This window comes from Tupaia chinensis, unplaced genomic scaffold, assembly GCF_000334495.1.
Source record: "Tupaia chinensis unplaced genomic scaffold, TupChi_1.0 Scaffold138407_1, whole genome shotgun sequence".
Taxonomy (NCBI): domain Eukaryota; kingdom Metazoa; phylum Chordata; class Mammalia; order Scandentia; family Tupaiidae; genus Tupaia; species Tupaia belangeri.
This window is the reverse complement of record NW_006198305.1, coordinates 1,748,175-1,760,165: the sequence shown is the minus strand read 5'-3', so window position 1 is coordinate 1,760,165 and position 11,991 is coordinate 1,748,175. Positions and strand designations below refer to the sequence as shown.

At 39.4% G+C, this 11,991-nt stretch overlaps 1 protein-coding gene across 2 annotated transcripts in view; it reads left to right on the top strand.

The window, feature by feature from the left end:
- TP53INP1 (tumor protein p53 inducible nuclear protein 1) overlaps nucleotides 1-5,300 on the top strand; it is a 12,345-nt gene extending 7,045 nt beyond the window's left edge. The window contains exon 3 of one of the 2 annotated variants that reach the window (XM_006161297.3): nucleotides 1,001-5,300. In XM_006161297.3, coding sequence (XP_006161359.1) covers nucleotides 1,001-1,250 — 250 coding nt within the window. In that variant the 3' untranslated portion in view covers nucleotides 1,251-5,300. The remainder of the gene's footprint in view (nucleotides 1-1,000) is intronic. The other variant, XM_006161298.3, reaches the window with a different exon arrangement.
- Nucleotides 5,301-11,991: the final 6,691 nt, after the last annotated feature.

Genomic DNA, 11,991 nt, shown 5'->3' with positions numbered 1-11,991 from the left:
CGTGAGTTTAAGCCACCGGGTCCGGGACTCGAACCGCGGTCGACTACGTGGGAGTCCAGTGACATAGCCATTACGCTAACTGCTGGTCCAAGATTTTCCTTTTTTTAAGAGAGATTTTTGCTATAGGGTGTGTGCGTTCACCAGAGAGACAGAGGCGAGAAGTCACCCCCCAGAGGGGAATGGCCACACTGCAGTCCCTTCTCCTCCATTCTCCTCTTGGGATTTTGAGCATGCAAGCACATGTGCTAGGTCCAGGACTCAAACCATAGTTAACTACATGGGAGCCCAGCAATGTAACTATTATGCCATCTGCTGGTCCCCAAAATATTTTCCTTTTAAGATTTTGTTGAGAATTAAAATACGTATCAGCAAAATAGCTGGTAAATGCAGATATTCAGTTAAGTGTTACAAATCCTGTGGCCTGATGGTCAAGGAACCTGGATCCCATATGGATAACCATGTGGTTCAAGTCTGAGACCCAGTGGCTTGAGAATTACATGTAAGATGTGTGTGTGTGTCTGAACTCTGATAGGATAGAGGAATGGAGGAGAAGGGATTGCAGCATAACCATATCCCATTGAGAGAAGGGGGTGCTTTCTCCCTCTTCCTCTCTCTGCCTGTCTCTGTCAGTGTACATGCCCTGGCAAATTAAAAAGTAAATGTAAAAAAAGTAAATGTTCATTTTCTTCCTAGACAAGCTTATATAAATTGTGTGTGCTCAGTAACTGAAATTCACTCCAAGTATAAGGCATATTCTTAGAACAGTCTGCTTAATTAGCCATCTGTGGACTATATGACATATCTTTATTTAAAGTTAGCATCTCCTTTCCACCTCTGTCAGTGTGGTCACAAAATATGAACTTGTCTGACAGCTGTGAAATACTGGGCTTCCATTCCACCGTAAACAGAATAGGGTAGCAAATGAAACTGCTAAGTAACTATTAAAATTTCATTAATAAATACTCTCGTATTTAATACATGCCTACATTATCTGTTTCAGAGCAGAAGCTCAAAATGGAGTGGGCCAGCACATTCATTGCTACGTTGCAGCTCTTGCTGCTCATACAACTTTTCTGGAACAACCTAAGAGCTTTCGCCCTTCCCAGCGGATAAAAGAACATAGTGAAAGACAGTCTCTGAACAGAAATAGCCTTCGTCGCCAAAATCTTACCAGGGATTGCCACTCTCGGCAAGTCAAGCACAATGGCTGGGTTGTTCATCAGCCCTGCCCGCGTCAGTACAATTACTAAAAATTTCAAGTTTTGTTGGTTGGTTTCTCTTGGTTTGTGCATATGTGTGAGGAGGTGTGCGTATGTACAATGAAAATGCTGTCTCTTTACAGCCAATTGAAGACCAATCACATAGTTATAGCAGTGTGTTCAGACACTATTTTGAAAACAAGATTTTTATGCTGTGTATCACATAATGCCTTGCTCTTAACATTTACTTTTTTGTAAAAATTTTCAGAATACTTTTGGAAACATATCAATACAGTTACAGTGTTTAATGTTTGGGGATGTCTTTAAGTCTGTTAAGGTGTACATGAATTAAGTCAGCATTTTAAAGACATTTCTTCCCAAGTACAAGAATAGGCATCTTTCAATTCCATCTTATTTTATATTACTTAATCAGTCTTTTGAGTAGGCAAAAATTTATTCTCAGGGTCAGCCATACACTTTATTAACCAGTACTTGATCATCTTTTTCTGTATATAACGAATACGTTTTTACACACTAACATGAGCATTAACAGGTGATAGTTGCCATGGATATAATGGAATTATGGCTGGACTTTCTTTTGAAAGAAAACTTGATTTATTTTTGTGTGTATGATTTTTTTCCCCCTGATTAGTCATGCAGTTCATTTTGGAATTCAGGTACATGATGCTTGAGCAAATAGTGCATTCAGTAATTCCAGTGTGACTGTATGACGTGGTACAGACATTACAGGTGTCACATGTGGGCAAATGCACTTGTCTGGCATGCAGAGATGAAATCAGACCTGTGAAATGATATTTGGAAAAATTCATGTCTATAGCCCATTAGTCCAGTATTTAAGTTGTTTCATTTCTTCCCTCTAGCTCTGCCCACCTCCCACCTCACGTTAGCTGTAAATTCAGAAGCACTTGCCCAGGCACTTGAGTGACTTCGTATATATATCTGCCCACAGGAATAGAGACAGGCTTTGTATTTCCAGATACAGTGACAAATCCTCTGCCATGCAGCCTGTCCTGCCAAGTGGCAAGCAAGGGTGAGGGCAAGTTTCTGGTGATGTCTTTTCATAGTGTCTAAGTGGAGCATGACAGTTGGCTTCCTTGAGTTTTCATCTTTTGTTTTAACTTCAGGCAAAATCTTTAACCACTCTGGCCTCTGTTTCCTCCACCAACAGGGGAGTAGTGATATTACCTCCCTCACAGAGTTGTTGTGAGGACTATACACTGATTTGAAAAGGGACTGTCCAGAATTGAACCTTGCATGAAATTCCAAGGGCCATTCTACTGAATCTACTGACAGGGTTGGGGCTGTGGTGATTTTTCCTTCCACAACTATTCTTCACAGTGTTGGTGCTAATGAGGCTGAGGGCAGGGTTTGATTCACAGGTAGGCCAGTTAACTCACACAGAGACCTATTTCCTTACCTCTAGCCAGTAACTTCATTTTTTAACAGTTCTGGTGGGTTTTACTGAGCCATCCACACTCACTCATTTCTCTTGAAATTAAGTAAACACCTTTACATCCAAAGCACGTCCTACTGACAGAACAGCGGCATCACCTTTAATCAAATGGCTAATTTTTGTCTCCTCTGTAACTCGAATTAAACTAGTATACATCTTTAAGGTGTTTTCAAGGAAAAAAGCAGCATGTGTTTATGTGAAGTATTATATTTTTCAATAACCCTATAGCAGCTCCATGCAGGGAAAGAACCCTAGAGACTTGCAAGGAAGAGCTGTGCTCTTTTCTGAGTGCACTGGGGAGTGAGGAGTTGGAAGAGGTCAAATGTGTAGTTAGATGGTAGTTTAAAATTGTTCCACTGGCTGTGACTGCTAGGTCTCCTTAGAGCAAGAGTGGAGATTCTCCCTCTTTCCTTCTCCCCCTTCCATTTTGGCTTCCCTTTATTTATTTGTTTGTTTTCTAATTAGGGGCCAAGTCTGTAAAGTTTTGTCAAACTGAGTTCGAAGTTATTTTGTTACTATTTGTGTTTACCAGAGTTGGAAGATAAGGTAGTTTCCATGAAAGTGTGTATGTTTTACACCACGTCTGTAATAAGGCCATCCGTTGGTAACTTGAAAACAGACCAGCTAAATGTCTTATGGATATAAGCCTCTGAATATACAGGGGTCTCTTCATACATTGCATGCAGGTTGTTAGTACCTCACAAGCTACAGAAGTTCAGCCATGAAAATTTGTTGGCAGCGTGATCAGATTTGTGAATAAAACTGCAAGTTTTTTTGTTCTTTTTTAATATTTTCAGAATCCTGATACCTTAAGTACTTTTACACCTCTGTTATTGACTTTTTGTCAGCCTTACCTGGGCCTAGACTGTATCCCTGGAAAACAAAAACTTCAGTCATCAGGATTTTTCTTTTAGGGTTAGGATTACCACACTGCCTGTGATAGAATGTGGCTTCTGTGTCAGTTTATAAGGATTCTGTCTAAAAACTCAAGAATAGGATCACACAATTCAGTTGAAGTTCTTGGTCATGAGATGTTTGCTAGGCATCCACTGTGTGTAAGACACAAGGCCATAATAACACAGAACAATGCTGTCAAGTATTGTTTGAAACATGGCCAAAATGCATTTTATTAGTTTTGCTATTGCGATGGGCTTTAGTGTAAGTTCCTAAAAAAAAAAATTCAAGCAGTGAAAAATAGGATCCCTCAGCATTTTGTAGTTCTTTTTCTAAACTGATAACATAAAATGTCACTTGATAAGTCTGAAAAACACGGTCACACAAGCAGTGCTTTGTGAGTGAGTTTCTTAGCTTTTACAAGGCACCATACCTCTCAAAATTTGGGGTTTTGTTAATAAAACATTTTATAATGTATATTCTACATTAATTACCTTTTCTCCCTTAACTAATTGAGTTATATACTGCACTGTAAGTTGAAGTTTAGCCATCCATTATTTATCTTCTGTACAATGCATTTATATGGTTGGTTAGGTGGGGAATTTTTTGCACAAGATGCAAAATGATTGGATTTTGACTTCCTATTACAGGGAGGGTTTGTTTGTTTGTTATTATAAACATTAATTTCCTATACATTTTTCCAATCCCCATACAAACTATTCCTGTTTACACACATTCTTTGTTGTATCTGTACTTTGATTCTGGTGAGAAGAGAGTTTACTTAAAACTTGAGAGGGCCACTGAGCATTGCCTATTGTTTTTGCTTCTCAAATTTGTATAGTACACTGGTTTGTAATCATTGTGTCTTTGTAAAGTCCAAGTTTGTTTGCTATCTTTCTTCTTCCTCAAGGATATATATTGTCTTTATATACTTAAGAAAAAAGATCTTCATTATCCTCATTTTCTTTGAATTGGAAACACAGAAAAATGAAGGACTCCAACTAGAAGATAGACATTTACATTTAAATATCAATAGATTAGCAGGAAAGAGTTTAAACATTTCCAGTATTAGTTTTTGTTTTAAGATTCATTTAAGAGACTGCTCCTTGTACTGGGAGATACTAGTATACATTTGTAATATTATCTTAAAGTTATCTTTTACTTTTTATAGGACCCATAAATACTAGTTAAGATCTTTCAGAAGTCAGGCTTCTGTCATGAACGGTTTCACTGCCATCAGCCAGGCTGATATATTATAAATGGCATCCCTACCTACTTATTTTAATTCTTATAATTTTATATCAAATGCTTTATTTAGAAAAACTATATAATACAGTGGCATAAGCTTTGCCATGTACCACTTTCACTTGAAATTTGATACCAGTTAAAGAGGTTTGGGGTGAGAAAGAGGTATTGGAAAGCAGAGAGATAGGATCTCTTTCCTTTTTTGCAACAGTATCTTTAATGTGGGAGAAGTTACCATTCAGTAGAAGGCAGCTTAAATGGATAACGTTTTATGTATCATTCAGAATTTTCCTTATGACATGTAAAAAAATTTGTATAATTGTTAAATGCCCAGTTTTGCTCTATATTTGCCTGAAGTTTTAATGTTTGTTTTCTAGATGGACTTCTAAAAACCAAACCAGTACTTGGGGAGGTTAAGATGTGTATGATTTCAGGCTTGGTGTGTATGAGTGGTTTTGCTTGCTTTTTGGTTGTATTTTCTTCCAGAGGTTTTGAACTTTAATCAATAATTATGTTGTGTTATTTTTTTCTTTTTAAGTGGCTTTTTTTTTTTCTCAAGTAAAATTGTGAACACATTTGCTTTTCAAGGGCAGGGCATGAGTTATGGATACTAAAAAGTATTGTAGATTGTACTATGTGCCTTCTTAATGTGTTTCTGCACACAATTTTTTTTCATCAACTTGAAAATTCAAAAGGGACATTTGGTTAGGGTATATTACTGTACATCAATCTATGCATAAATGGCAGCTTGTTTTCTTGAGCCACTATCAATTTTTTTTCCTGTTTTTATAGAAATTTTTTATACTGATTGGTTCATAGATGGTCAGTTTTATACATAGACTGAACAATACAGCACTTTGCCAAAAATAAGTGTAGCATTGCTTAAATATTGTGTATTAACATCAGTTTGTTGTAATTGGGTTGGTTGAGTGGTGCATATTGCACCACCTGGAGTTACGGTTTTTAATCTGTCAATAAATAAAATGTCCTTTAACTTCACACTTGTCTGATTCTTTTATTTCATCTTTATGGTCATTAATCTTAAAAGAGAATACAACAGAATTTAAAAACTTACTGTTTAGTTTTGCTTATCCAAAAAATGTTTAAAGTGTACTTTAAATACCTTTTCAAAAGAGTATAAATTAGTATATTAAGATTTGGAATTTAAGGATAATCTCTAAACAGTACCATTCCTTCCAACCAGTCTGTTAAAATACAAATGTAGAGGCATAATGGCTACATTGCTGGACTCCCACATAGTCGACCATGGGTCAAGTCCTGGACCTGGTGGCTTAAACTCATGCTGGATACGTGTGCATGCGTGCCCAAGATCCCGAGAGGAGAATGGAGGAGAAGGGATTGTGGCGTGGCCATCCCCAGGGGGATGACTTCTCATTTCTGTCTCTGTGTCTCTCTTTCCGGTAAGCGCACGTGCAGTATAGCAAAAACCTCTCAAAAAATTTTTTTAAATAGCAAATATATAATCTAGGGACCAGCATATGGCTTAATGGTTACATCGATGTACTCCCACATAATTGACAGCAGTTCGAGTCCTGGACCCGGGGGCTTAAAACTTATGCTGGGTGCACATGCATGAGTGCCCAAAATCTCAAGAGGAGAATGGAGGAGAAGGGATTGGGGCATGGTCATCCCCTCTGGGGGGAGGAGGTGATTTCTCACTTTCAAAGAGCTATGTTGGTTAATTCTCAATGGGTCTTCTCCAAGATAAATGGAGACACAATCTTTCAGAAACATTGTAGGACACTAAGGCCTTTGATGCCATTACTGTTCCCTATTGTGAAGCTCTAATTAACATGTGATAAACTTAGACAGGAAACACAATAACTCCCATACAAATGAATCCTTGGGGAACATCGGTATTCTAAAACTGTAGCCTACTGAAAACAGATGTTTACTTGAACCTTTCAGCTGAGATGAAAAGACTGGGTATGTGTAAGGATCATCACCCAAAGATGAAAATAAGAGTTTCAACTTGGGATGGAGTAGATTGAAATAATAGTACTGACTTTGGAGTAGGAGGCGAATGGTCACTGCTGAGCAGTGTTTACCAGCCCCACATCCAGGGTGACCAGACTGGCCAAGGACTCCAGCAGCTTGATCATGTCTCAAGGGCAGTGACTACATGGATTCTAAAAGTAAGGAGTCTGTGCCAGCCCCATTGTGCAGCGAATTAAGTGCTGAGCTTTGGGAGCTGGATCCCACATGGCTGACCACAGTGTGAATTCTTGCTGTAGTGGCTTAAAAAACGTGTGCATGCGCGTGTACCCAAAGTCCTAATGGGATGAAGAAATGGAAGAATAAGGATCGCTGTGTGATCACATCCCACTGAGGGCTGCTGCTATAGCAATTCAAGAAAAAATAAATTAAGCGGGGTCAAAAGTGAGAGTGGCTTGTGGGATGAACACATCAAGGTTTCCATTTCATATGCGGCCTAGATTATCTTGCTCCTTTGCCTTGGACAGCTCACAAGATTATTCATTGTGGCATTGACCGCCGTGAATGCAAAATACTAGAAACCAAAATGATTATACGTAGGGGAATATGAATGGAAATGTGGCACAGGCACACAGTGGAGGTCTATGCAGCTTTTTAAATAAATGAGGAAGAGCTCTATAAAGTGATTTTAAAATGATTTCTGAAACATACTCAGGTGAAGAAAACAAATTGCAAAGAATATCTATAGTAAGTTACACTACCTGTAGGAAAGAAGAGAATATAAGAAAACACATATATTTACTCATTTGTGCAAAATAAATTTAAAAGAATAAACTGGAAATGAAAGTGACTGGTTACCTACAAAGAATGCATGCAAAAGGTTGGAAAGAAGAGAGAAATTGGAACAGGTTGCTGGGGATGAAGAGGAAGCACCATTTTTCTGAGTATCCCTTTGTATATAGTTTTGGCTTTTTAAAAATTCTTATTTATTTATTTATTTATTTTAGAGATTTTTGCTATAGGGCACGTGCACTCACTGAAGAGATGGGGAGACAGAAAGCAATAAATCATCCTCCATGTGGGGAAGGCCAGGCCTCAATCCCCTCTCCATCCTCTTCTCAGGATCCTGGGCACACATGTGCCTAGCATGAGTTTTAAGCCGCTAGGTCCAGGACTTGAACCATGGTTGACTACTTGGGAGTCCAGCAACATAACCATTATGCTATCTGCTGGTTTCTCCAGTGTGAGTCTTAAGCTGCCAGGTCTGGGACTTGAACTATAGTCAACTACATAGGAGTCCAGCGATGTAACCATTACACCATTTTCTGGTCCCTAGCTTTGGCCTTTAGAATCATAGTAATTCTTACAACAGAGAGGGACAGAGAGGGAGAAAGCACCCCAAATGGGGTGGTCAGCATTTCCTAAACACCTCTGAAAGGTAAACCACCAGGAATGGATTGATGAGTGAAGAATGCAGGAGACCCTGTGAAGAAAGCATCAATTTGTATGATTGGAATGGAGGTGCAGGGCAGAGAAGGAAGGAAGCACAGATAGGGGATTTCAGTTTGGGCAAATCTGGGGATCCAAACAGAAACACCTTGTCTGTGTACCTCCATGTGGGGTGCTCTTTAACTCTAAATCACAGGAATACAGTTATCCTTGCCCAACACATTTGACAAATAGACTCAAGAGTTGTCATAGCAATATAGAAATCAACGAAATTATATTTTATACAGCTATCCCATAGGCAAAAATACCCTTTTAAGAAGTCTGTAAAGGTGAAGTTCATAAATGACTAGATATTACAGAAGTAGCCAGACTCTGGGTGTGATAAACCAAGCCTCTAAGATAAAAGTAGTCTTCGCTAGGGCTTCCCTTACTTCTCTGCCAGTCTCCCAAGGCTTGCCCAGCAGTATCACCTCTGGAGACCTCAAGAGGTACAGGCTCCTCTGCTTGAAAACAAGCTTGGGCCCCAAGTGACACAAAGAGCACTTCGGTGGTCAGAGCAGTGTTTCCCTTAGAAGCTGGTTTTGTGCCTTTAATGAGTCTGGACTGTTTATGGCACTGATGAGGAAGGTCGATTCTTTTTTTTTTTTTTCTTGGAGAGGTTTTTGCTATAGGGCGCGTGCACTAGCCAGACAGACAGAGAGAGACAGAGAGATAGAAAGCGAGAAATCACCCCCCAGGGGGGATGGTCACGCCGCAATGCCTTCTCCTCCATTCTCCTCTCAGGATCTTGGGCACGCACGCACACGCGCCCGGCGTGAGTTTAAGCCACCGGGTCCGGGACTCGAACCATGGTCGACTACGTGGGAATCCAGCGACATAGCCATTACGCTAACTGCTAGTCCCAGGAAGGTCCATTCTTGACAAGTCAAGTAGTATTTCTTACTGAAAAAATAAATTAAAAATATCTATCCAAAAATCCACAGCACTCTTGAAAATCTTGGAACTAAAAAACAAAAGAAAGTTTTCCCTATCTCAAAATAGAGCAATTGGAGAATGCCCCAGAGATCTGCAGAAATAACTTGAGGGACTTGGCATAAAGAAGCTTCTATTAATATTCTTCCACCTAAGTAGCAAATGTGATGAAAAGACTGCATTTTACATTCTTGAAGTGAACAAACTTTTTTTAAAAAATGTTTATTTCTTCTATGGTTAAGAGAAAGAGATAAAGGGAGAGAGAGCACCCCTAAGGGTCTCGATACTGTGATCTACCCTCAACCCTCAGCAGCCCAGGATTATATGCAAATGTGCACCCAGCGTACTCAGCAGACTGAGCATCCCCATGTGAAACTGCCTCGCAGAGCACTGCGTTTTACCACTGCACTGTCTGGTCCTTAAAATGATCTCTTGTATACCTTCTCATAAAATTGCATTGGTTACACATTAATTCATTTAGGGTAGGACTTAACAAAGAGTAAGACAATATTAAATGTTTATCCCATTTTTACACAGAATTTGTATATTTCTTTAATATTTTCCAAAATCATAGAGTCTACAGTGCTGATATGCTAAACTTCTCCTGAGACTGAGATTCTTTGTGGCTGAATTTCCTATTTTAAAGCCAGTTTCAGAGAAGGCCATTGCCAATACACATTATTGGGAATTCAACCACCTTGTCAATTACACAAAAACAAACAATTTTAGACCCAAGGGTTTGTGTACTTTACTGCCAATTTTGACAGAACTATTCTCTAACCTTCTCTTTTCTAATTGTTATAATAGGGGATAAACATACTAGTCTGAAAAATGTGGACTTTAGTTGCATTCCAATGCAATGCCTGCGTCCTGGTATGAATTCCAGGCAGCATGTCAGACTACCTGGAGCATGTAAGGCTCATACAAAAAACGTTAGCAAATGCCTCCACAGCTTTATATGAAGATTTTCTGAAGTAGGTAGAAACAAGAGGATTAAAATCATTAGGGGCCTGTAGGAGGGTTATTATTTTTTTTAAAGAAGTATTTTATTTAACTTTATTTATTTATTTTAATTTGACCAGGAAGAGAGAGAGAAAGAGAACGAGGGAAAGTGAGAAGGCAAGCTGCCAGGTCTGGGACTTGAACCATGGTCAGTCATGTGGGAATCTAGTGCCCTTAATCACCATGCCACCTGCCGGCCCCAGGAGGGTTATTTTTTATTATAGGAACTTAGAGTTGAAAATACTGTTTATCCTTTGAGTTTTTTTTTTTTTTAAGATGGATAGATCTATCTATCTATCTATCTATCTATCTATCTATCTATCTATCTATCTATCTATTTAGAGGGACAGAGCAAGCAAGTGAAAGAGAGAGAGAGAGAAAGTAAGAAAGCAAGCCACCAGGTCTGGGACTCAAACCGTGGTTGGCCATGTGAGAGTACAACACCTTTAACCACCATACCACCCTCACCCCCCACTCCTTGTTTTGTTTTTTAATACATAAAGTAAGTTAAAATTTGGCTTAACCTGTAGTGATTCCCTTAAATGTAAATACTAAATAAACTGAAGGGGCTGACATTTAGGATGCCAGCTGGGATGTAAAAGGACTGAGTCATTTATGAGGTATTAAAGCCAGGGCACTAGCCTTTCCCTCCTCAGGTGGACTAGTCAACAATGGTCCATTAAAGGAACTCTCTTGCTGTCTGGTGGTACTGATCCCTCTAAACAAGGTATGACTTGCCTCTATGTTGTCTTAGGGACACCTCAGATTCAGTGTTGAATTGCTAGAGAAACAACACGGGAAATATTGCATCAGGCTCTAAGAAATTGCAAAGGCTTTATTTCTCTTTTCTGTACCATCTTCTACTTCCCTCAGCTGCTCAAGAACCTTTGAACTCACCACACATTCACCTCATTGCCTGAGCTACATAAACATCTCTGCTTAATTCCACTGACTAGGACTCAGACAAAGGCCTCCCCAAGCTGCAAGGGAGAATGAAAAATTTAGTTTTCATTCCAGCTAAATTAAGGGATCTTTTACTGATGAAGAGGGACAACTATCAGAGGAGTGGGCTCACTAGTAATCTCCACCAAAACCACTACAAATCCAACTCATCCTATAAGGTCTAGGATGAGTGCTACTTTACGAGTCTTCTCAGGACCAACAGATGGTGTAACAGTTATGTTGCTGGACTCTTACATGGCCGACCATGGCTCGAGTCGCAGACCTGGCAACTTGAAACTCACACTGGGCATGTGTATCCAAGATTCTGGGAGACTGGAGGAGTAGGGATTGCAGCATGGCCTTCCCTCTTAAGGGTGATATCTCACTTTTCCTCTCCTTGTGTCTGTCTCGCCCTAAGACAAAAACCTTTTTAAAATCAATCAATCAATCAATCAATCAACCCACTGCTTTGATTAAAAAAAGAGGTCTTCTCATTTCTTCCCTAATTCTTCCTAGACAGACACTTAATGCTCCTTCCTCTGAAGTCCCACATTTACGTTTAGGTGTTTTTGCCTTAGGAGTAAATGATCTGTGTACTTGATCAGTTTTCATTCAAAATTGTAAGCCCTGAACCAAGGGTACCTAGGAATCTGCTTCATATTTGTGGTTCCACATGTTAGTTTTATATTTTTAAGGGCTATACAGGGGATGATAGGTGGCATGGTGGTTAAGAGCACTGGACTCCCCATATGGCTACCCATGGTTTGAGTCCTGGTTCTGATGGCTTGCTTTCTCACTTTCTGTCTCTCTCTCTCTCTCACTCTGTCTCTCTCTGGTCAAATTAAAATAAATAAATAA